The sequence below is a fragment of the Lichenostomus cassidix genome, chromosome 25 (assembly GCF_008360975.1).
Source record: "Lichenostomus cassidix isolate B80296 chromosome 25, HeHo_3.0, whole genome shotgun sequence".
NCBI lineage: Eukaryota > Metazoa > Chordata > Aves > Passeriformes > Meliphagidae > Lichenostomus > Lichenostomus cassidix.
In genome coordinates this window covers 2,473,229-2,498,419 of record NC_139505.1, presented here as the reverse complement: position 1 = coordinate 2,498,419, position 25,191 = coordinate 2,473,229, and the positions used below count along the sequence as shown (strand labels likewise).

Genomic DNA, 25,191 nt, shown 5'->3' with positions numbered 1-25,191 from the left:
CGCTTGGGATCATCCCGGAGGTGTCGGGATGATCACGGAGCTGTTGGGATCATCTCGGAGGTTTTGGGATCATCCCGGAGGTTTTGGGATGAGCCTGGGGCTGCTGGGACGATCCCAGAGCTCTTGGGGTGATCCCGGAGCTTTTGGGATGAGCCCTGAGCTCTTGGGATACTCCTGGGGCTTTCGGGATCGTCTCGGGGCTCTTGGGATGGTTCTGGAGCTCTTGGGATGGTCCTGAAGCTTTTGGGATGGTCCCGGAGCTCTTGGGGTGGTCTCGGAGCTCTTGGGGTGATCCCGGAGCTTTTGGGATGAGCCCTGAGCTCTTGGGGTAGTCCTGGGGCTGTCGGAATGGTCCTGGAGCTCTTGGGATGATCACAGAGCTGTCCGGATGGTCCCAGAGCTCTTGGGATGGTCTCGGAGCTCTTGGTATGATCCCAGAGCTTTTGGGATGAGCCCTGAGCTCTTGGGGTGGTCCTGAGGCTCTTGGGATGGTCCCAGATGGGACAATGGGGTCATCAGGACAGAATTCCCCGTTCTGTTATCACTGGGGTGAAACCAAGGGTGACAGCAGAATGAGTTCGGGGTGACAGACAGGAGGGTCGGGTGGGTTTTTGGGATGGAATTCCCTGGGAGGGTTGGGATAACCCCGGCCCAGCTCATTCCATGGATTCTCCATCCCTGGAATTGTCCAAGGCCGGGCTGGACGGAGCAGAACCAGGGAATGATTCCCACAAAGCCTGAGGAGCACAGGATCCACACCAGGAGCACCTTTGGGTTCATCTCTCCCAGTCCTGCTTCCCAAATCTTCATCCTGCGGGAAAAACGGAGGGAGAGACGTCAATTCCCTGTCCCCACCCCGCGCTTCCCATCGTCCTTCAGCCCAAAGAGGCTTTGGGAGGAGAGGGTTGGATTTCTTTAGGAACCTAACGAGGTCAAGAGGATAAAAGGGTTTTTCCTTCTCCCCATAAAACTTTAAAATGGAAAGAACCCGCAGGGTGTTTTTCACGGGATTTGGGGATAACAATGCGATCTTTAACGAGCCCGAGCGAGAGAAATAATTACAGCCAGTGAAAAGGTTGCATAGGAAAAAATTCCCCCTCGTGGTTTAATAGGATTTGATACTCGGCGGCTCAGGTTTTCCATGGTCTGAAGGACTATAAAAAGTCCATATAAAAACCCCCATTGCCAAGCTTCCCATCCAGTCCTCATTCTCCACCGCGAGCTCGGTAAGTTATTTCCCTATTTCCATCCCTAGCTAGGAAAATTACGATTTTTGGGACCTTGAGCTGGAATCCGGATCCTGCAGGAATCCCCCGAGCCTGGGAATAAAGGAGGTTGTTCTCCAAAATGTTTTTTTCTTAGGTTTGCTGTTTTGGGGGTTTTTTTAAGGCATAGACAGACAAAGGGGTTTGAAGCTGAGCCTGAGATTTACAGAACCTCACCCAATTTGGGATGCGATGTTTCTTCATCTTCCCCTATCTGTATCTTCTATTTGCTTTGTTAAAACTGAATTGCAGCAACTTCCCCCAAACTGCGGGGCAATTCCTGCAGTTCCTGCAATTCCTGCCTTTGCCTGTCCTGCCGCCAGCAAAAAGGAATTCCAGCGCCAGGTGAGGCGCCTGGAAAGGAAATAAATTAGAGCCTTTGCTGTGCAGAGCTGAGAACCTCAGGATTCACCCCAGAAATGCTGGAGAAACGCAGCTCCTGTCCCACCGGGCCTGAAACTCCCTTTTTTTCCAGATATCTCCCTTTCTCCAGGGATTTCCAGCATTTTTAGAGAAAATCCAGTTGTGCGGTTCGGGTGGGAATCTGAGGGCTGCAAGGCAGAGCCCAGCAGGGAATTCCCTAACTCAGGGAATTCCCTAACTCAGGGAATTCCATCCTGTATTCTCCAGGATTCCCGGGAATAATTTTCCAGGGATAACAACTCCCCGCTGGAGCTGGGGAAGCACTTTTAGGGAAAATCCAGCTGTGCAGTTAAGGGTGGAAATCTGAGGGCAGCAAGGCAGAGCCCAGCAGGGAATTCCTGTGTTCTCCAGGATCCTCGGGAATCATTTTCCAGGGATCTCAGCTCCCTGCTGGAGCTGGGGAAGAATTTTTAGGGAAAATCCAGCTGTGCATCTCAGCTCCCTGCTGGAGCTGGGGAAGGGTTTTTAGGGAAAACCCAGCTGTGTAGTTCGGGTGGAAATCTGAGGGCTGCGAGCCACAGCCCAGCAGGGAATTCCCTAACTCCGGGAATTCCCTAACTCCGGGAATTCCCTAACTCAGGAATTCCGGGAATTCCCTCACCTCCCTCCCGTGTTCTCCAGGATCCTCGGCAATCATGTCCTACTACGGCTACCACTACCAGCGCCAGTGCTACATCCCGGGCGGGATGAAATGCTCCGCTGTGCCCCAGCCGTGCCTCAACCCCGGGCTAGTGACCTGCGGCTCCTGCTCGCCCTGCGCCCCCGCCGGGACCAAGGTTTGCGCCGTGAGGAAATCGCTGGCGAGCCCGCAGTGCCCGCCGGGCTGCGTGGAGACACGCGTGGTGGAAGGACATCACCACCACTCCTCCTCCTCGTCCTGCAGCAGCTCCCGGTGCCTGGACCCCTGCCCTGCCCCCTTCCCGCAGCCCCGGGCGCTCTGTGTCCCCAGCTGTCCCCAGCCCGTGGCCACCGGCTGTCCCCAGGTGTGTCCGAGCCCTGCCGGCAAGGACAGCTCCTGTCCCTACTCCTACCAGTGGTCCAACTCTTACCAGTACAACTGCAGTCAGTGAGAACCCTCCGGGGTGCTCGGGGGACAGCCTGGGGACAGCCTGGGGATAGCCGGAGGACAGCCTGGGGACAGCCTGGGGACAGCCGGAGGACAACCAGGGGACAGCCAGGGGACAGCCAGGGGACAGCCTGGGGACAGGAGAACATCCCCAGCGAGGGTCAGCGTGCAGGAGCACAGCGCTGCTTCTGCTGAAACCTCTCCTGGGCACCTCTAGAACCTTCCAGCACCTTTAGGAACCTTCCGGCACCTTTGGGAGCCTTCCAGCACCTTTAGGAACCTTCCAGCACCTTTAGGAACCTTCCGGCACCTTCTGCAACCTTTAGAAACCTTCCGGCACCTTTAGGAACCACCTGAGCACATTTAGCAACCTTCTAGCACCTTTAGGAACCGCTTGGCACCTCTAGAAACCTTCTGTCACCTTCGGGACACACCTGGGACATTTGGGACACACCTGGCACCTTTGGGAACCTTCTGGCACCTTTAGGACTCACCTGGCACATTCGGGGCCCATCCGCCACCTTTAGGAACTTTCCGGCACCTTTAGAAACCTGCCGGCGCTTTTAGGAACCACCTGGCACATTTAGGAACTTTTTGGCACCTTTAGGAACCTTTCGGCGCTTTTAGGAACCAAATGGCACCTTTAGGAACCTTCTAGCACCTTTAGGAACCACCTGGCACCTCTAGGAACCTCCTGGTCCCTTTGTCACCTCCCTAAGTATTCCCTAATTCCCTAAAATTCCCTAATTCCCTAACAACTCCCGATTTTCCCCGCCGGGCTCAGCTCTCCAGGGGTTTTCGGCGGCCGTGCGAAGGAGATGTGAGTTGTGTCACTCGCGTGGATGGCACGGCATCCAGGTGGCCTCAGTGCCACCCCGGGGCTCCCCGTGCCAGCTCTGCTAAAAATAAACTTCTTTTTTTTCCGCTTCCGACTGCGTTCCGGGGGGAGATTTGTGGGGAATTTGGGGTTTTGCGAGCAGGGAGGTGGTGGAGTCACACCCTGGAGGAGCGCAAGGACTCGGTGCCAGGTGGAGATCCGGAGCAGCTCGGAGCTGATGGTCTGGGAGGGATTTTCCAGCCTCAGGGATTGTGGGATTTTAATTCCGGGGCAGCTCTGGGGTGACAAAAACAGGGAATCGATAAGTTCCAGGTGCTGGAATTGCCAGAGCAGAGCAGGACAGCACACTGTTAAAAATGGGGCTGAACGACCAGGAAACCCTAATCGAATTTCCCCTAAATCCTTCCCTCTGCATTCGGAAATTGCACCCCGAGAATTCCTGGTGCTCCATCGTGTGGCCAAAGGATCCTGGGGATCACAAATGGGGCTGAACGACCCCTAAATCCCAATCGAATTTCCCCTAAATCGCTCCGACGTGTCCGGTAATTGCACCCCGAGAATTCCTAGTGCTCCGTGGTGTGGCCAAATTATTCGGGGGATCACAAATAGGGCTGAACGACCAGGAAATCCCAATCGAATTTCCCCTAAATCCTTCGCTGTGCATTCGGAAATTGCTCCCCGGGAATTCCTGGTGCTCCATCGTGTGGCCAAAGGATCCGCGGAGCCCCAGGAGGAGTCTGGAGGGAGGTTTGACCTCACCGGGATCTTCTCCCTCACCTCCATCCCCTCCCAGCTTCAGGAGCTCCAGGCTGTTTGTGTTCATCTCCCCCCTCGGTTCGTCCTTTCCTCCCCATCCGCTGAGCTCCAGCGCTCCTGGACAAAAGAATCGCGATAAAAAAATTGAATTTGCATTTCAATGCTCCTGGGCCTCGCCGCCGCCTGCGCCTTCCCCGAGCTGGCGGGTTTTGTTATTCCTGATTGAAAACACGGAGGGTGAGGAATGAGAGAGGAATCCCGAGAATCTCTGCCACTCGGGAACCTCTGTCCAGAACCTTCTGGAGAGGCAGGAAAATGATCCGTGGGGGTTAAATCCCAAATGAAGCATGGGGGAGTTAAATCCCAAATGAAGCATGGGGGAGTTAAATCCCAAACCCAGCATGGTGGAGCTAAATCCCAAATGTCGGGTGGTGGAGCTAAATCCCAAATGCCGGGTGGTGGAGTTAAATCCCAAATCCCGGCCCGGGCAGAGGGAGAATTTGGGGTCAGAGCTGGAGGTGCAGCAGCTCCGGCAGCAAAGCCAAACCGCCCCGGGGAGCTCAGCCTGGGCTGCTGTTTGGAGCTGAAAACAAACAGCAATTCTGTCCCTTAGAGCAAAAACTGTCCCTGAGTGTTCCAGGAGGTTCCTGGTGTTGACCAGAGCAGCTGTGGCTGTGACAGCCCCGGAAATGTCCGAGGCCAGCCCTGGAAATGTCCGAGAGCAGGGCTTGGAAATGTCCGAGGGATCCCTGGAAATGTCCGAGGGCAGGGCTTGGAAATGTCCGAGGGCAGGGATTGGAAATGTCCTATGCCAGGGACTGGAAATTTTCTAGGGCAGGGCTTGGAAATGTCCGAGGGATCCCTGGAAATGTTTGAGGGCAGAGCTTGGAAATGTCCGAGGGCAGGGCTTGGAAATGTGAAATGTCCGAGATCAGGGATTGGAAATGTCCGAGGGATCCCTGGAAATGTCCGAGAGATCGCTGGAAATGTCCGAGGGCAGGGATTGGAAATGTCCGAGGGATCCCTGGAAATGTCCGAGACCAGGGACTGGAAATACCCGAGGGCAGGGATTGGAAATGTCCGAGGGCAGGGATTGGAAATTTCCTAGGGATCGCTGGAAATGTCCGAGGCCAGGGACTGGAAAAGTCCGAGGGCAGCCCTGGAAATGTCCGAGATCAAGGATTGGAAATGTCCGAGGGCAGGGATTGGAAATTTCCTAGGGTGGGGATCGGAAATGTCCGAGGCCAGGGCTTGGGACAGCCCGGGATTTGGGATTCGCCGCTCACGGCAGGGATGGGATGGGATGGGGTGGAATGGGATGGGATTGATGGGATGGGATGGGATGGGATTGATGGGATGGGATGGGATGGGATGGGATGGGATGGGATTGATGGGATGGGATGGGATGGAGTGGGATGGGGTGGGATGGGATGGGATCATCCCCGAGGTTCTTCCATCCCAAACCTTTCCGCGGAGCTCGAGCTCCATCCCGTGGCGGAGCGAGCGCCGAGCCGCTGGAATGTTCGCTGCTGACATTCCCGGGCGGCTGAGGCGATGGGGAGGAGCGACGGGAGGAGATGATCGTAATTAACCGCCGCGTAACGAGATATGCTCATTAGCGAGCTCTGCTCATTAGCGAGCTCTGCTGATTAACGAGCTCTGCTGATTAACGAGTTCTGCTGAGCCTCAGCCCAGATGCCGCTGTGGGAGGAGCCGGATGGACACGGGGATGGACAGAGGGATGGACACGGGGATGGACACAGGGACAAGGACGGAGACAGGGATGGAGACAGGGATGGACACTGGGATGGACACTGGGATGGACACAGGGACAAGGACAGACACAGGGATGGACAGAGGGATGGACACAGGGATGGACACGGGGATGGACACGGGGACAAGGACAGACACGGGGATGGACAGTGGCACAAGGATGGACACCAGGACAGACACAGGGACAGACAGACCACTCAACGTTCTCCAGGAACCTCTGCCGGGCTCACCCTGCCCGCTGTACCCAAAACCCCACAAATCCCACCCAATTCCCTCCAGATTTGTCCCTCCCGTGGTGTCGCCCAGGGGATTTGGGGAGCTCGGCCTGGCTCCGCGTGGGCAAGCAGGAGCACGCGGGGCGTTCCCGGCTGTCGAAATCCCAAATTCCCACCCTGCTGACGCCGCCGGGATAAAGGGATGGAGCTGGAAAAGGGTTTGGGATTCCTCCGGGGCGATTCCTGCCCGGGAAATGAGGCAGAACTCCCGGGAAAGGAGGGAAAAACCTGGGAATTGTCAATCCCAGAGCGGGAAAGGCTGGGAGGCACCGCCAAGTGTTGATTTTCTGGGAATTCATCCAAATCTTCCCTCGGTTTATTCCTGTACCTGCCTGGACTCGCCCTGCTCACCTCCTGTGGGAATTCTCCCAGCGGCTGGAGGCTGGGAGAGGAGAAAATCCCATTTTTTTGTTCAGATCAAATCTTTTCAGTGCGGGAAGAATTCGGATTTGCAGCTGTTTGGGGAGAAATATAGAAATATAATATATATTGTAGAAATATTTCTAGAAATAGAAATATATCTATAGATATATATAGAAATATTATATAGATATATATAGAAATATTATATAGAGAAATATCCAATAGATATAAAGTATTTATATCTATCTGTATATATAAATATATCTCCAATATATAAAAAATAAATATATTTGATGTATAAATATCCACTAATCCAGTGAAAATCGGGGTTGGTTTTGGTGACCTCAGGGCTGCCAGGACCACTGCAGGGAGACCCTAATTTAGGCCAAAAACCTCGTGAAGCCTTTGGGGAGTTCCCAGGCAAATAAACTCCCGATCGGATGTGACTCCCGAGGATAATGAGCGCGGCAATTAAGACTTTCCATGGGGTGGCTGTAATTAGTGGATAACGAGGGGAGGAAGCTGCTCGGTGTCACTGGGCAGGTGACCCAGAAACACCTGGGTGGATCCCAAAAAACAGGAAGCAATGCGGTCGAACTGGCCAGGGGAGGAGCAGCTCCATCCTCCCGAGGAGCTTTTGTCCCCGCGGATCCCTGCTGGACACCGGGGTGGTGACACAGCCGGTGACAATGACAGGCTGGGCCAGCAAGCCCTGCTGGCATCCCAGAAATGGGAGGGAGAATGGAAAAACGTCCTGGAGAATCCTGCGGGTGAGGAGAAAAGGTCTGGAGGGAAGTGGGGCTGAAAGAAAATTCACTTTGGTGTTCAGAGCTGCGGGGAGTGACAGAAACAGAACCGCGAGGGTTGATTTCCCTCCCTTTGGGGTGGTAAAATTCCCTCTGGAAATGTGAAAATCGCAGAATCGCAGAATGGTTTGGGTGAAAAGAACCTCAAAAATCAGCTTTTTGCTGTTCCCTGCAACAGTGTTAAAATCACAGAATCACAGAATGGTTTGAGTCGAAAACCTAAAAAATCAGCTTTTCACTCTTCCTGCTGGAAATGTGAAAATCATAGAACCACAGAATGGTTTGGGTTGAAAAGAACCTAAAAAATCACCTAAAAAATCACCTTTTCACTGTTCCCCCTGGAAATATTAAAATCCTAGAATCACAGAATGGTCTGGGTGAAAAGAACCTCAAAAATCACCTTTTTGCTGTTCCCTCCAACAATATTAAAATCATAGAATCGCAGAATGGTTTGGGTCAAAAAGAACCTCAAAAAATCACCTTTTCACCGTTCCCTCTGGAAATGTTTAAATCATAGAATCGCAGAATGGTTTGGGTTGAAAAGAACTTCAAAAATCACCTAAAAATCACCTAAAAAATCACCTAAAAATCACCTAAAAAATCACCTTTTCACTGTTCCCTCCTGAAATATTAAAATCCTAGAATCACAGAATGGTTTGGGTCCAAAAGAACCCCAAAAATCCCCTTTTCCCACCCCTGGGACACCTTGCCCAGCCCAGGGTGATGGGAGAGAACAAATTCCCTCCTGGAGGAAATCCTGCAGTGCAAACAACCTGGAAAATAAACCCACCAGGCAGGCCTGGCTCTCCTCAGCTTCATTAAAACCAAAATTAAAATATTCCTCCTCACACATCCTGCCACGTGTCCCTTTCCCAAAGCCACCGGCGTGTCCGAGCTGGGTTGGTCACTCCGGGCTGAGTGTCCACAGCTCCCTGCCACGCCTCGGGATTCCCTTATCACCCAGGAATTAATTATCACAATTCCCTTATCACACAGGAATTATCACAATTCCTTTATCATACAGGAATTATCACAATTCCCTTATCACCCAGGAATTATCACAATTTCCTTATCGCACAGGAATTAATTATCACAATTCCCTTATCACACAGGAATTATCACAATTTCCTCATCGCACAGGAAGTCGGTTTGGGGTGATGTTTCTCTCACCCCGCTGGTTTTGGGGTCAGCGCGGTCTGGGCAGCCTCACTGCCCAGCTGGACACAGGAGGAAATGCGGACTGGTGGTCATTGTCCACCTCAGGCCGGGTGGCCGATGGTCTGGGGGTTCTCCCGGTCATTGTCACACGGGAGGAGGACAAATTGGGGACAACTGGAGCAGAGCTGGAATGACACAAACAATTTGGGACGAGGACGGTGTGGGGAGGAAGGAAGTGACCCCAATTTCTGCCAAACCCTGCCGTGGGTGTGATGAGGAGCTCTTGCTCAACTCTGACTTCTCCTCCTCTCTGTTCCATCCACCTGCCTCTCTCTCACTCAGCTTTGCCACAAAGGCTCTGATTTATTTTCCCTTTTTTTTATTTTTTCCCCCAAAATGTTCTTCTACTTCTTCAGAAATTTCAGTTTTTTAAAAGCAGTATATGCTGTTTGTCCACATTGGGACAATTTCCACCATCCCAGGGTGATCCAAGCCCTGTCCAGCCTGGCCTGGGACACCTCCAGGGATGGAGAATCCATGGGATCAGCTGGGCCAGGAAGAGATTTATCCCTAAAATCCCATTAAACCAGGAGAGAAAAAATTCTGGGATGATTTGGGATGGAAGAATCTTAAAGATCCTTAAAGATCCATGGGCAGAGACATTCCCACCATCCCAGGTGGCTCCAGCCTGGCCTTGGACACTTCCAGGGATGGAAAATCCATGGGATCACCTAGACCAGAGTCCAGGATTTATGCCTAAAATCCCATTAAACCAGGAGAGAAAATTCTGGGATGATTTGGGATGGAAGAATCTTAAAGATCCTTAAAGATGTTGACATTCCCACCATCCCAGCCTGGCCTGGGACATTCCCAGGGATGGAAAATCCATGGAATTCCCTGAGCCAGGAGCTCCCCACCCTCCCAGGGCAGGATTTATCCCAAAATCCAACCCCAATCCCCCTCTGTCCCCCTGACCCCATTCCCTGTCTCCTGTAACTCCAGTTCCTCAGGAAAATTCCCTCTCCAGCTTCCTCTGGGCTCTCCAGGGCCTCAACATTCCCAGTTTTCCAGCCTGGATCCACAGGGAAGCTTCTCCTCCAATCCCCTTCCTCACCTCCCGACTCTCCTCCCAAACTCCACCGAGCTTTGCTGGGAATTAAACAGAATTAAATCGGAAATTCCCAGGAGATTCCTGTGGGATTTAAAGCCACACAAGGTTGTGTTGAGCTGAGCTTTGCTTTGGGCCAGCAGTGCTGGGCAGACTCGGCTCATCCCGAACTCCTAGTTCATCCCAAATCCCTAGTTCATCCCAAACTCCCATCCCAAACTCCCAGCTCACCCCAAATCCCCAGCTCATCCCAAATTCCCATCCCATCCCAAATTCCCATCCCATCCCAAATTCCCAGTGATTTCCCAAACTCCCAGCCCATCCTGAATTCCCAGCTCATCCCAAATTCCCAATGATTTCCCAAATTCCCAGCTCATCCCAAACTCCCATCCCATCACAAATTCCCAGCTCATCCCAAACTCCCAGTGATTTCCCAAATTCCCAGCTCATCCTAAATTCCCAGTTCATCCCAAATTCTCAGCTCATCCTAAATCTCCAGCTCACCCCAAACTCCCATCCCATCCCAAACTCCCACCTCATCCCAAATTCCCAGCTCATCCCAAATTTCCATCCCACCCCAAACTCCCAGCTCATCCTGAATTCCCAGCTCATCCCGAATTCCCAGGATTTCCCAAATCCCCAGCTCATCCCAAATTCCCATCCCAAGTTCCCAGTTCACCCCAAACTCCCATCCCATCCCAAACTCCCAGGATTTCCCAAATTCCCATCCCATCCCAAATTCCCATCCCATCCCAATTCCCATCCCATCCCAAATCTCCATCCCACCCCAACCTCCCAGTATTTCCCAAGAGCCTCAGAAGAACGAGGAACCAGGACGGGATAAAGAACAAAACGGTTACCAGGGCGTGGTTGAGGTTTAAACATTGCGGCAAAGTGCGAATAAAAGTGAAATCAGGGAAGGAAGGCAGAGCTGGACAATCCTCTGCTCCCTGCCAAAACCACCGCAGTTAATTATCGGGGAAAGTGGCTCTGGTTGGGGTGAAAAAACCTCATCAGCTGTGTCGAAATCCCCTGGCAGGGAGGTGGAAATCGCAGCGGGTGTTGAAATCAGGGGAAGTGGTGACAGAAATGAGGAGGATTGATGAAAAATTGGGGGGAATGCACCCGGAAATCAGGGGAAATGCTGCCAGAAATCAGGAGAGATATTCCCAGAAATCAGGAGAAATATTCCCAGAAATCAGGAGAAATATTCCCAAAACCCAGGGGAAATATTCCCAGAAATCAGGGGAAATACACCCAGAAATCAGGGGAAATATATTCCCAGAAATCAGGAGAAGTATTCCCAGAAATCAGGAGAAGTATTCCCAGAAATCAAGAGAAATATTCCCAGAAATCAGGAGAAATATTGTCAGAAATCAGGAGAAATATTTCCAGAAATCAGGAGAAGTATTCCCAGAAATCAGGGGAAATATTCCCAAAAATCAGGGGAAATATTCCCAGAAATCAGGAGAAATACTTCCAGAAATCAGGAGAAATGGTGCCAGAAATGAGGAGAATTGCTCAAAAATTGGGGGAAATACACCCGGAAATCAGGGGAAATACTCCCAGAAATCAAGGGAAATGCTGCCAGAAATCAGGAGAGATATTCCCAGAAATCAGGGGAAATCCTCCCAGAAATCAGGAGAAATATTCCCAGAAATAAGGAGAAATATTCCCAGAAATCAAGGGAAATGCTGCCAGAAATCAGGAGAAATACATCCAAAAATCAGGGGAAATATTCCCAGAAATCAGGAGAAATATTCCCAGAAATCAGGGGAAATATACCCAGAAATCAGGAGAAATATTCCCAGAAATTAGGAGAAATATTCCCAGAAATCAGGGGAAATGGTGACAGAAATCAGGAAAATTGCTCAAAAATCTGGGAAACACACCCAGAAATCAGGGTAAAGTGCTAAAAACCTTAATTCCTCATTAGGAAGTTTTCCTTTAGGAATTCCTCTTTTAGGAATTCCTGCTTTAGGAAGTTTTGTTTTAGGAATTCCTCTTTTAGGAATTCCTGTTTTAGGAAGTTCTGCTTTAGGAATTCCTCTTTTAGGAATTCCTGTTTTAGGAAGTTTTGCTTTAGGAATTCCTGTTTTGGGAATTTGCTTTATGAATTCCTCTTTTAGGAATTCCTGTTTCAGGCACCCCCAGGATCAATTCCTCACCCCATTCCCTCCTCCATCCCCTCCCTGATTTCCCATGCAGGATGAAGTTTTCCTCCCCAAGAACCACCAAACCACCAAACCTTTCTCATTCCCCACTGGTGACCCCAAAGCCCAGAATTCCCCTTTCCAGAACATTCCAGAACTCCCTGAGCTCAGCCTGGATCCAGGCAGAGATAAAGAGGTGAACAAACTGTTCAGATATGCAAAGCATGTCCTGCATCTCCTGCATCTCCTGCCCCTCCTGCATCTCCTGCATCTCCTGCACCTCCTGCATGTCCTGCACGTCCTGCATCTCCTGCATGTCCTGCGTGTCCTGCATCTCCTGCACCTCCTGCATCTCCTGCACATCCTGCATCTCCTGCATGTCCTGCATCTCCTGCATCTCCTGCATCTCCTGCACATCCTGCATGTCCTGCATCTCCTGCACGTCGTGCATCTCCTGCACCTCCTGCATCTCCTGCATGTCCTGCATCTCCTGCATCTCCTGCATCTCCTGCACGTCCTGCGCCCACAGCGGCTTTTCACACAAACACCCAATTCCTTCTCGTCTCCCTGCCTGACCTACTTTCCTCCCGGTCCAGACACCCCTTAAATAATAGAAAAAAAAAAGTAAAAAATAAAAAATAAAAAATAAAAAATAAAGTAAAAAGTAAAAAATAAAAAAATAAAAAATGAGAGGTAAAAAATAAAAAATAAGAAATAAAAAAGTAAAACATAAAAAATAGAAAATAAAAAAATTAAAATGAATAAAAAGGTAAAAAATAAAAAATAGAAATAAAAAAAGTAAAAATAAAAATAGAAAGTAAAAAATTTAAAATGAATAAAAATAAAAAAGTAAAAGAGAAATAAAAAAGTAAAAAATAAAAAATAGAAAATAAAAAAATTAAAATGAATAAAAATAAAAAAAGTAAAAAATAAAAAAAAGAAATAAAAAAATTAAAAATGGAAAATAGAAAATAATAAAATAAAATAAATATAAAAACCCCAATAAATATTAAATAATAAATAATAAATGAAATTCCCATTGCCTCAGTCAGCTCCATCCCAGAAGATCCTCCCAGCTCTGGAAATTTGGAGTTCTCCTGGAAGTGGAGAGTTTGGTTTGGGAATTCCCACTGGGAATTCCTGGGTGATCCCAGCTGGGTGTTCCTGGATTTAAACCTCACCTTGGATTTGTGGGAAATTCAGCACCAAACTTTGGGTGGGAAGGGGAGGTGATTTTCATTTTATTTCACTCTTTTCCACCTATTTTTTCCCTATTTTTATCCTTTATTTTATTTAATTTTTGTGGGTAATTTTTTTAAATTTAATTTTTGTGGGTAATTTTTTTAAATTTCATTTTTGTGCACATTTGGTTCCACCCGCTTGGCTGCTCACCCTCCAGCAGCCAAATGCGTGTGAGCACCCAGTGGGGATTTTAATTTAATTTAACTTTTCACCCTATTTTCGTATTTTATTTTATTTTATTTTATTTTATGGGGTTGGTGTCACCTCCAGCCAGGTTCCCTGGTGGGATTTGGGAAGATGAGAAGAAGCTGGGATGAGGCTGAGCAACCTCGTGCTCCAGGGCAGGAAGGTGGCACTGGAGTGGCACTCAGGTGGCACTCAGGTGGCACTCTGGTGTCATTCTGGTGCCACTCAGGTGGCACTCAGGTGGCACTCAGGTGGCACAGCCTCCAGCTCCGTCACCAAGAACATCTCTGAAATAATAAATAAATTTCCTGTTGCCTCAATCAGCTCCATCCCAGCGGAAGATCCTCCCAGCCCTGAATTTGGAGCTCCCTGGAGCTGCAGAGTTTGGCTGCAGGAACTTCCTGCTGCTGTTTGGGATAATTCCAGATTGGCAGAAGAAATATGGGAAAAGTTGGAGGAAACTCCACGCAGAGAGGATTCCCTGCAGCTGAGGGATGAAGGCCTCAAAACAATGATTTATTCCCAAAATCCAAACAAAATTTCCCCTTTTTTTTGGTTTTAACCCATTCCTCCCTTTCCTGCCACTCCAAACCTTTGTAAAAACATTCTCCACATGTTCCCTGTAGCCATTCAGGTCCTGGAAGGCCACAACGAGGTCACCCCAAAACTTCCCAAAACAATCCCAATTCCCTCAGCCTTTCCCCAAATCTACCCAAAAACCATTTCCCCCCAACTTTGCTCTCCTTCCCTCCACTCCTCCGTGGCTCAAACCCTCCAAACCACCTGGATTTGCGTCACTCCAGCCTGGTTTGGTGTGTTTTTTGGGATCTCCAGGTCCCCAACGTGTCCCTGCAGCCCCGTGGGAGTCATCAGGAACATATAATCCACTTGATTACATCACCGCCCTAATGACACGCCACAGCCTCGGCTGGCAGCTCCGAAATATTTCCTAGGATGAGAAACAAATTCCACCGTGGATCCCGTGGCCCATAAACCCCTCTGGAATGCCAAATTCCTCCACGGTGGGACGCGGAATAATCAGTTTTTATTCTGATTCTGTTTATTTTTCCCCATTTCCTCACGTTACCTGGGGCAGGCGGAGCCAACCAACAATTTTAGGAGACAACAGGAGAGGTGGTGGAAGGAAGGGCGATAGTGATCTCAGCTGAGATTATGCAGAATAAGTGGGCAGCTGGGCTGGGCTTGGCTGTAAATAAATCAATCATTGTTTCTTTCCAAGAGGAGGACCTGATCCTATATAAAAGTTCTCCCACACCACGTTCCCTCACTCCCGTTGACTCCTTCCCACCGGTGGGAGAAATTCCAGGTAAGAGATTCCAGGCTGTTGGTGGAAATTCGTTTGGGGTGGTTGGGCTTGGAATGCTGAGGTGGAAATCTGGGATTAAACGCGGCTTTTGGGTAAAAAAAATTCCTCCTAATTCGCAGTTATTTTTGTTTTTCCCGCCAATTTAGGGATTTTGTGACCTCACAGGAAAAGGAGAGAGCTGGGAGATGGAAAATAAGGGGTTTGGAGCCCCTTGGATTTCTTTGCCACCACTAACAGAGCTCCTGAATATTCCTGGAAAATAATCTTAGCAAAGATTATTTTTAAAAAAAATTCTCTTAGCAAAGAGTAGGAAACAAAGGAAATAAAAACTATTCTCATTTATTCTCATTTTCCTCAGTCTGTTCTCATTTTCCAGCCTTTTATCTAAGCTTGGGTTTCTTTCGAGCATTTTCTTTTTGGAGGAGCTGTTTTCTCCTGAGGATTTGCAAACTTCAGAGCATCCCTGGGGGAAAAACACATCAAACCCTGCAGCTGCTGAACTTCTGGGCTTTTTTTTTTCCCCCCAACTTTTCCACAGGCTGTTCCTCTCCCTTCTCCCTTTGAAGGAGGAACGAAACTCCGAGCTCCTTTGAAAGAGGAATTGAAGAATTTCAAAGCGCAGTGAGGTCATTGTTATGCAAATGACGAGTTGGGTTCTTTCCTGCGGGCAGGGAATATGAATTCCTAACCCCATTCCCAAACCACATCTGGATGAGGGTGATTTTGGGTGATTTTGGGTGATTTTGGGTGATTTTTGGGTGCCACAGCCTCCTGTGCCCCTTGCAGTGACACTGCTGCAAGAGGCAATTATTAAGGAATAATTGTTGTCCTTCATTAAAAAAAAAGAGCAGTTTTATCTGGAAAAGGAGGTTCTTTAGATGGAATAAGGAGAAAACTTCCCAGGTTTGCATCTTAACTCATTAATTCCCCAAACTGACAATTTTTGCGTTACTCAGAGGTGGAGAAAGGCGCAAAAAGGGGCGAGAAGACAATTCCAGGCCAGAAGGGGACGGGGTGACTCCACCAGCACAACTCCTCCTGCCCCTGGAGGTGGTTGGCTTCTCAGGGCTGGTTTCTCTCCCGCAGGACTCCCAGCAGACACACCATGGGCTCCCACCAGCAGAAGGGCGACGGCCAAGGCATGGCTGAGCAGTCCGGAGGTTGCCACGGCGGTGGCGGCGGCGGCGGTGGCGGCTGTGGCTGCTGCTGCCACGGAGGAGGAGGAGGATGCCACAGCAGTGGAGGATCCATGGGACAGCAGAGCCAGGGATCGTCCTGCCACGGAGGAGGAGGAGGAGGAGGAGGAGGATGCTGCGGCGGCTGCGGCAGCGGCGGCGGCGGTGGTGGCAGCGGTGGCGGCGGTGGGATAATTTATCAGACTCACATGGCATCATCCTCCTGCGGAGGAGGAGGTGGTGGAGGAGGAGGAGGAGGAGGAGGACAGCAGAGCCAAGGATCCATCTGCATTATTGGAGGAGGAGGAGGAGGTGGTGGTCAGCAAAGCCAAGGTCCCATCATTATTGGAGGGGGTGGAGGTGGTGGTGGAGGAGGTTCTGACCACCAGAGCCATATGCCCATCATTATTGGAGGAGGAGGAGGAGGAGGAGGTGGTGGTCACCAAGGCCAAGGTCCCATCTGCATCGGTGGAGGAAGTGGTGGAGGTGGTGGTGGTGGTGGAGGTTCAGGCCACGAGGGCAAAGGAATCATCATCATTGGTGGAGGAAGCAGTGGTGGTGGAGGTGGTGGTGGTGGTGGTCACCAAAGCCAAGGTCCCATCTGCATCGATGGAGGAAGCAGTGGTGGTGGTGGTGGTGGAGGTTCAGGCAAAGGAATCATCGTTATCGGTGGAGGAAGCAGCGGTGGAGGTGGAGGTGGACAAAGCCAAGGTTCCATCTGTGGAGGTGGTGGAGGCAAGGGAGGAGGAGGAGGTGGTGGTGGCTCAGGACACCAGGGTCCCATCATCATCAGTGGTGGTGGTGGAGGAGGTGGTGGAGGTGGCTCAGGCCACCAGGGCCATGGTCCCATCTGCATCGGAGGTGGCAGTGGTGGAGGTGGAGGAGGAGGAGGAGGTGGAGGTTCAGGCCACCAGGGCAAAGGAATCATCGTTATTGGTGGAGGAAGCAGCGGTGGTGGAGGAGGTGGTGGTGGTCAGCAAAGCCAAGGTCCCATCTGCATCGATGGAGGAAGCAGTGGTGGTGGTGGTGGTGGAGGTTCAGGCCACCAGGGCAAAGGAATCATCGTTATCGGTGGAGGAAGCAGCGGTGGTGGAGGAGGTGGTGGAGGTGGACAAAGCCAAGGTTCCATCTGTGGAGGTGGTGGAGGCAAGGGAGGAGGAGGTGGTGGTGGTGGCTCAGGACACCAGGGACAAGGTCCCATCATCATTAGTGGAGGAGGTGGTGGTGGAGGAGGTGGTGGAGGTGGCTCAGGTCACCAGGGCCAAGGTCCCATCTGCATTGGAGGTGGCAGTGGAGGAGGAGGAGGAGGAGGTGGTGGTGGGCACCAAAGCCAAGGTCCCATCATCATCAGTGGTGGTGGTGGTGGCAGTGGTGGAGGTGGTGGCTCAAGTCATCAAGGCCAAGGTCCCATCTGCATTGGAGGTGGCAGTGGAGGAGGAGGAGGAGGTGGTGGTGGTGGGCACCAGGGCCAAGGTCCCATCATCATCAGCGGTGGTGGTGGTGGCGGTGGTGGCTCAGGCCATCAAGGCCAAGGTCCCATCTGTATTGGAGGTGGCAGTGGAGGAGGAGGAGGAGGTGGCTCAGGCCACCAGGGCCAAGGTCCCATCATCATCAGCGGTGGAGGAGGAGGAGGAGGAGGAGGTGGTGGCTCAGGACACCAAGGCCAAGGTCCTATCTGCATTGGTGGGGGCAGTGGAGGAGGAGGTGGAGGTGGTGGCTCAGGACACCAGGGCCAAGGTCCTGTTGTCATCATCAGCGGCGGCAGTGGAGGAGGAGGAGGTGGAGGAGGTGGAGGTGGCTCCTCCAGCTCTGGAGGAATGTCCATGCAGCAGCAGATCCAGGCCGTCTGCTGGCCACCGCAGACCAAGCGCAAGTAGTGGCTGCCAGAAGGACTCTGACACCGAGGAAACCCAAGACGCGAAGAAACCTCACATTTCCTCCTCTATTAAATTTAAGAATATTTGCGTTGTCCTCTTCTCCTCTCCCCTGGGAACGTTCCGAGCAGAACCCGTGATGTTGTGTGTCCCTAACTCCAGCCGGGGTTGTTCCATCTGCCTCTTCCTCCTGCCTCGATTTCCTGGTGCTTGCACCAGACAATAAAACCTGCAGTTCTAGAGAGTTCCGTGTGCGAGTGGTTGGATTTTCCCGCCCCAATTGATTTATTTCCATCCCTAATTTCATTCTGAGATTATGGTGTCGCAATAAACCTCCAGAGCAAACCTGCACCGAAACCCCGTGGGTAGAAGAGATTTTGGATTCACCAAACATTCTCAGGTCGTTTTTTAATGTCTCTTGGTGATGATGATCCCGATTTTTGCCTGTCAGAGAAGGTGATACAGAATTGATCACTGGGGTCTGTCGAGCTCACAAAAAATCTGGTGGTTCCCAGGAAAGCTCTGAGTGGGTTCAGAGAGAAAAGATGCCAAAACTCTGCCACGAAGGATTTCAGGGTGTTCTTGCAGGGCTGAGAAGCTCAGGCTCTTCACGAGGCGATTCAGGATCTCCTGGTGCTCCAAAAGCAGCTGTGGAAGAGAAATTAGGGAATTTTCCAACCCCAATTCCAGCCCTGAGCCCTCGGTGGAGCCAGGATGGCAGCAAAGCCTGGAATCCCCGGGGATTTCCTCATTCCCACAAACGCAGCTCGGGGTGTGAATCTCCAGAGGGAGCGATCTCTTTGATGTGGTCAATCCTGGTAATTAGCAGGGAAAGGGAATTAAACCTCAGAAGTGTTCACAGGAGGCAGGTGGAGGACACCTGGAATTGTCCCGGGAGTGACAGGAGTGACCCAGGGTGGTAACAGCTTCTCCTGTCCCTCCACACTCTGCCCTCTCCCCCTCGGGGACCTCAGTGATGCAAACCACCCCAAAATACATCCGAAAATCCCACCAGACAGTGGGATTGCTGAGTTTACTGGGATTTTATTATGGGAAGTCAGAGGGGGTGGAAATACCCGGGAACTGAACAAGTGGTGACATCGCTGGCACAGAGCAAAGCCGGAGTTTGGGGTCCCGTTTTGGGGTCCCGTTTTGGGGTCCCGTTTTGGGGTGGTGGGAGAGGTGTGGTCAGAAATTCCAAAATCCCAGGAATTCCCAGAAATGGCCCAGGACCAAGAAAACCAGGATCTAAATTCCAGGGATTCTCGGTGTGACAGCAGCAGCACAGCAAAACCCCAAATCTTGTGTTCCTTCAGAAATGCCGGATTCATCCCCAAAATGGGCAGGAATTCATTGTTTTGGTCCATATCCATGGAGGAACTTCATCCTTTTGGTCCATGTCCATGGAGATGTTGATGCACAGGGGGGATATCAGATCTGGTTCCTCTCATCTCCACCAGCAGAGGTGGTTCAGGGCCTGCCTGACCTCTGCTCTCTCCAGAGTGGTGGAATCAAACAAAAATCCCAATCCACCCTTCGCTGCTGAGGTGGGAAATCTCCCACAGCCGTGGGGGATTCTGCTGGTGCCCCAAAAACACCAATCCAGCCCCTCTTCCCCTGGGAATCCCCACAGTCACAGGATTGTGGAATCACAGAATATCCCAAAGGGACCTCCGAGGGTCATGGAAATCCAACTGCCAGTCCTTCACCACACCCCAGAATCCCAGTCTGGAACACCCCATAAAATGAGGTTCCACAGCCCCTTCTGGTGTGGGCCACCAGCGGCATCTCCCGGCTGGAGTGGAGGTTGCCAACCTCCAGAATCCTCCTGGAATCCCAAAATCCCACCTGGAATCCCAAAATCCCACCTGGAATCCCAAAATCCCACCTGGAATCCTAAAATCCTACCTGGAATCCCAAAATCCCACCTGGAACTCAACCATGGGAGCCCCTGTTCCCCTGGGAATCCTCACAGTCACAGGATTGTGGAATCACAGAATATCCCAAAGGGACCTCCGAGGATCATGGAAATCCTACTCCCAGCCCTGCAGACACCCCACCAATCCCATCCTGTGCCCCCAGTCTGGAACACCCCATAAAATGAGGCTCCACAGCCCCTTCTGGTGTCGGTCACCAGCGGCATCTCCCGGCTGGAGTGGAGGTTGTCAACCTCCAGAAGCCTCCTGGAATCCCAAAATCCCACCTGGAATCCCAAAATCCTACCTGGAATCCCAAAATCCTACCTGGAATCCCAAAATCCTACCTGGAGCTCCACCACAGGAGCCGAGCTCACGTGTGGGACCTGCGTAGGATGCAGGGCGGCCGAGGAAGTGATGCACGGCAGAGGCATCGTCCACATCCAGTGAGTCAGGACAAGTGGGATGGAGGAGGAGAGTTTGTTTGGTAAATAAACCTATCACCATTCCTTTGGATGCCTCACTTCCCACTGGGTAAAACCGTATAAAAGTTGGTGGATCTCGAGGTGCTTCATTCGCTCAGCTTTGCCCTGAGGTGTCTGTGGTCAGAGCCGAGAAAGGTAAGTCCAGCTCTCCCCGAGGGAGGATTCTTCTCTGCCTTTCCTGCTTCCAAAATGCAAAAGTTTTGGTGAAAATCCTCTGGTGGGTGGTGGTGGAAAGTCTGGGATGAATTCAAACCTCCTGTGGTCCCACCAGACCAAAGAGAGACAGATCAGCCTGTGCTGCTGAAGGTTGTCCTTCATGAGGGTTGAGATGGAGATGGGACAGCTTTGGGTTAAAAGTCTTTAAAAGATGATTCTGGACGCTCCCAAGTGGACAGGATGGACAGGACCTTGGGAAATCCTCGTGAGGGTGGTGGCTGCCCTGGAGTAAAAATCTGTTCCTTGTAGGGTCTCTGCTCCAAGATGTGCTCCAGACAGAGCGGGTGCCACGGCTGTGGCTGCTGCTGCTGCTGCTCCTCCGGCCAGCAATCCCAGGGCTCCTCTGGTGGAGGAGGAGGAGGATCCTGCTGCGGCGGAGGATCCTCCGGCGGATCAGCCCAGAAGATCATGATCAGCTCTGGCGGTGGAGGAGGAGGAGGAGGAGGAGGTTCCTCCGGGTGCTGCGGAGGAGGATCCAGCGGTGGATCTTCAAAGAGCATGATGGGAGGTGGAGGAGGAGGAGGTTCCTCTGGATGCTGTGGTGGAGGATCCAGTGGTGGATCTTCAGGAACCAAGATCATCATCGGAGGCGGAGGCGGAGGTGGTGGAGGTGGTGGATGTTGTGGTGGAGGATCCAGTGGTGGATCTTCAAAGAGCATGATGGGAGGTGGTGGAGGTGGTGGGGGCTGCTGTGGTGGAGGATCCAGTGGTGGATCTTCAGGAGCTAAGATCATCATGGGAGGTGGAGGTGGAGGTGGTGGAGGTGGTGGATGCTGTGGTGGAGGATCCAGTGGTGGATCTTCAAAGAGCATAATGGGAGGTGGTGGAGGTGGTGGAGGTGGTGGATGCTGTGGTGGAGGATCCAGTGGTGGATCTTCAGGAGCTAAGATCATCATGGGAGGTGGAGGTGGAGGTGGTGGAGGTGGTGGATGCTGCGGTGGAGGATCTGGTGGTGGTTCTTCAAAGAGCATGATGGGAGGTGGAGGCGGTGGTGGGGGCTGCTGTGGTGGAGGATCCGGTAGTGGATCTTCAGGAGCCAAGATCATCATGGGAGGTGGAGGTGGTGGAGGTGGTGGGGGCTGCTGTGGTGGAGGATCTGGTGGTGGTTCTTCAAAGAGCATGATGGGAGGTGGAGGCGGTGGTGGGGGATGCTGTGGTGGAGGATCCGGTGGTGGCAGTGGTGGATCAGCCCAGAAGATCATCATCAGCTCTGGCGGTGGAGGTGGTGGTGGAGGTGGGTGCTGCGGAGGAGGATCCGGTGGTGGCTCCTCAGGAGGGAAGATCATCATGGGAGGTGGAGGTGGAGGAGGTTCCTCCGGATGCTGCGGTGGAGGATCCAGCGGTGGTTCCTCTGGCCAGACCATCATCATCAGCTCTGGAGGTGGCGGCGGAGGCTCCAGCCAGCAGAAACGTCCCATTGTGGTCCCCATGATGTCCCACCAGAGCAAGCAGAGCTCCCACTGGCCCTGCAGCCAGCAGAAGTAACAACCCTGGGCAGCTCTGTTCCCAATCTCCACATTCCCAGTTGTCCCCCAGCACATCCCCTTCCCGATGTCCCCTCGGTGCTCAGTCCCCGTGCTGTGAACTCCCAGGAGGCTCCTCTGCGCCATAAATGTGACGCGAAATAAAGATTTCTGTGCACAGACAGAACTGCTTTGCCAGGTTGCTTTTCTCCTTGGTCAGGTTGCTTTTCTCCTTGGTCAGGTTGCTTTTCTCCTTGGTCAGGTTGCTTCCCAAAAAAGGAATGAAACATCCCAAGCGTTCCCGGGGAAATGTTCTCCAGGTGCTCATTACCAAATGGTTCCTAAATCCAACCTCAATTCCCCCTCTTCCACTCTGAACCCATTCCATGTCCTGTCCATGAAGTTCCTGAGGAAAAGTCCCTCTCCAGCTCCCCTGGAGATCCTGGAAGTCTCTCCCAGGTCTCCACACAACCTTCTCCTCTCCAGGCTGAACATTCCCAGCTTTCCACATGGCTCCAGGCCCTTTATCAAATTCATGGCCTCCTCTGGATTTGCTCCAAAAATTCCACATCCTTTTTATGTTGGGGACACCAGAATTCCAGGTGGGACCTCACCGGGGCAGAGCAGAGGGAAAAAATCCCTTTGGATGCAGCCTGATGCAGTTGGCTTTCCCCTCAAAGTGGGAAAACCCTCTCAAAAAGGAATCTCCAAGTCCTCTTTGGGACAGGAGGGATCAGTCTTGAGCTCAGTAAACTTTAGGGTTTTTGTTCATCTCACAAACACAGCTGGCAGGGAGGAGACAAACTTAGAATTAAAGGGTTTATCAGCCATGGAACCCTTGAGGGATCACGGCTGGAAACTCCTGCTGTTGGAGAAACACTGGAGAGGTCTTCTCCAGGATCAGGTCTTCTCCAGGATCAGGTCTTCTCCAGGATCACGTCCCACATCATCACCATGGAGGAACCTGCTGGGAAAAGGGGCTGCAGGATCTGGCCGGGGATTTGTCCTCTCACACCCACCACCCACCAGTGAGGAGATGAATGGTTCCATGACCTGCCAGCCCTTCCCAAGGCTTCCAGGACTGCAGGGAGAAGGTCCCAGCAGGGCCTCAGAAAACTGGGAATGTGGCCATGAAGATTTTACATCTCACTCTCCCTTCACCCAGCATGGGCATCCAAATTTCTCCTGACCCAGCAGAGGCTGTGGCGGTGCCACCCCTTCCGCCAGCTGTGCTCCCAGACACACTGTTCCTCCACATCTGGCGAACAAATCCATGCACAGCAGGTCCAGTTCTTCCAGGGGTCCAACCTTGGGTTCTCCACACTCCGTGGTTTGCAGGAGCTCCTCTCACCACCTCTGCAAAACCTCCACGGGCTTTTGTCATCCTGGAACGGATGAGCTGCTCATCCTGGGTGTCCCTTTGTGCCAATGGCTGCTCAACCTGGGTGTCCCTTTGTGCCACCGAGCTGCCAATCCTCTGTGTCCCTCTGTGTCAAGGAGATGATAATCCTGGGTGTCCTTTTTTGCCAAAACCTCCACGGCCTTTCCTCATTCCTCGAATGGATGAGCTGCTAGTCCTGGGTGTCCCTTTGTGCCACCAAGCTGCCAGTCCTGGGTGTCCCTTTGTGCCACCGAGCTGCTCATCCTGGGTGTCCTTTTTTTGTCCCAGATGCCAATCCTGGGTGTCCTTTTTTGCCTCAGCTGCTCGTCCTGGGTGTCCTTTTGTGCCACCAAGCTGCCAATCCTGGGTGTCCCTTTGTGCCACCAAGCTGCCAATTCTGGGTGTCCCTTTGTGCCACCAAGCTGCTAATCCTGGGTGTTCTTTTTTGCCTCAGCTGCTCATCCTGGGTGTCCCTTTGTGCTAATCCTGGCTGTCCCTTTGTGCCACCGAGCTGCTCATCCTGGGTGTCCCTTTGTGTCAATGGCTGCTAATCCTGGCTGTCCCTTTGTGCCAATCCTGGGTGTCCCTTTGTGCTCATCCTGGCTGTCCCTTTGTGCCAATCCTGGGTGTCCCTTTGTGCCAATCCTGGCTGTCCCTTTGTGCCAATCCTGGCTGTCCCTTTGTGCCAATCCTGGGTGTCCCTTTGTGCCAAGGATCTGCCAGTCCCGGGTGTCCCTCTGGGCAAGTCCCTGCAGGTTGGAGGCACGGGAAGGATCAAAGGTGTTGAGATGCTCAGAGTACAACACCCACACGGCAGAGCGGTGACAGCTCAGATGTGGAGATGAGAACAGAGATACAGCCACGGGAGGGACTCAAAGCCAAACGAAGGACCCTGCACGTGTGTCCCCGGCGCTGGTGGCCCTGTCCCCGTCCCAACGGTGTCGCGTGCTCGAGGTCACGCTCGCGGTGACAGAGCTGGGACCTGCTGCCGCTGTCACACGTCCCCAAAACCCAATATTAATCCTTCCTCTGCTCAGTGTCCTGGCAGGGCGGATGCTGCTGTCAAACTCCAAACATGTGTGACACAGAGCCAGCGCTGCTGGGACAGCTGTGGTGACAAAGTGTTCTCCTCCAGCAGGGAACACATCCAGGTGACTCCCCAGGTCACGTGTGGGCGGAGTGGCCACCGAAGCCCCTCAGAAATCCGTCCTGTTGGGGTAGAGGGGTGGTTTGATGTCCTAGAGATCAAGGTGGGGTTTTGATGGTCTCCAAAATGCACCTTTGCAAGCAGAAGGATTTCAAGGCTTTTCCCACTCCAGCCTGGGGATTGAGACCTCTGGAAGTTGGAAATGAACTTTGTGGAAATCTAACAGCAGCGTCCACCTCGGGCTCCCAAAAGGCTGAGAGGAAATGTCCCCTTTGTCACTGTCACCCTCACAGTGACACAGATCTGTGTCACAGATCTCCATTGGGGTGGCACCTCCAGCCTTTCCCAGCAGCTGGATGTGCTCCTGCTCCCCATCTTGCCATTCCTCGAGGAAATTCCCCAAAATTCTCTGGGATTCTTCTCCAGCACATCCTTTCTCCTTGTCCTTCCATCACTCTCTGTCTCCAACTCACTCCAGCCCCCATCCCTCAGCATCTGCTCAGTCCCAACCCTCTCCAGACCACCTGAGGAGCTCCAGCCCAGCAGAAACCCATCCCAGACCCCCATGAGGAGACCCCGAGACATCGTTTGCCCCAAAAATCCAGAGCAACGCTCCCGGAAGGGAATCATTAAGCAGAAGATGCACCTCCTTCGCATCACCTCTGCTGCAGGTGAGTCAAGGACGGAGGCAGCTGAGGCTGAGCGCCGTCAATAAATCTCTCAGCATTCCTTAGGGTGTCTCACTTCCCTCGGCTGTTCGATGAATCCTCTATAAAAGCTCAGCCTTCCCAGGGC

The 25,191-nt window shown here is 52.1% G+C and overlaps 1 protein-coding gene across 1 annotated transcript; it reads left to right on the top strand.

Annotated features, from left to right (window-relative positions):
- The first annotated feature begins 15,830 nt into the window (after nt 1–15,830).
- Nucleotides 15,831–18,030, top strand: LOC146427310 (uncharacterized). The gene is made up of 4 exons (XM_085082465.1): nt 15,831–16,232; nt 16,266–16,670; nt 16,722–16,949; nt 17,070–18,030. The coding sequence occupies exons 1-4, from the start codon at nt 15,845–15,847 to the stop codon at nt 17,789–17,791; spliced, it is 1,743 nt and encodes a 580-aa protein (XP_084938591.1). The 5' UTR covers nt 15,831–15,844; the 3' UTR covers nt 17,792–18,030.
- Nucleotides 18,031–25,191: the final 7,161 nt, after the last annotated feature.

Bases quoted from the DNA above. Each gene is read 5' to 3' on its own strand.
- LOC146427310 (XM_085082465.1), top strand. From the start codon at position 15,845: ATGGGCTCCCACCAGCAGAAGGGCGACGGCCAAGGCATGGCTGAGCAG. The intron at 16,233-16,265 runs GTCAGCAAAGCC...TCATTATTGGAG, and splicing joins AGGAGGAGGAGGAGGTGGTG to GGGGTGGAGGTGGTGGTGGA. The intron at 16,671-16,721 runs GTGGTGGCTCAG...GTGGTGGTGGAG, and splicing joins CAAGGGAGGAGGAGGAGGTG to GAGGTGGTGGAGGTGGCTCA.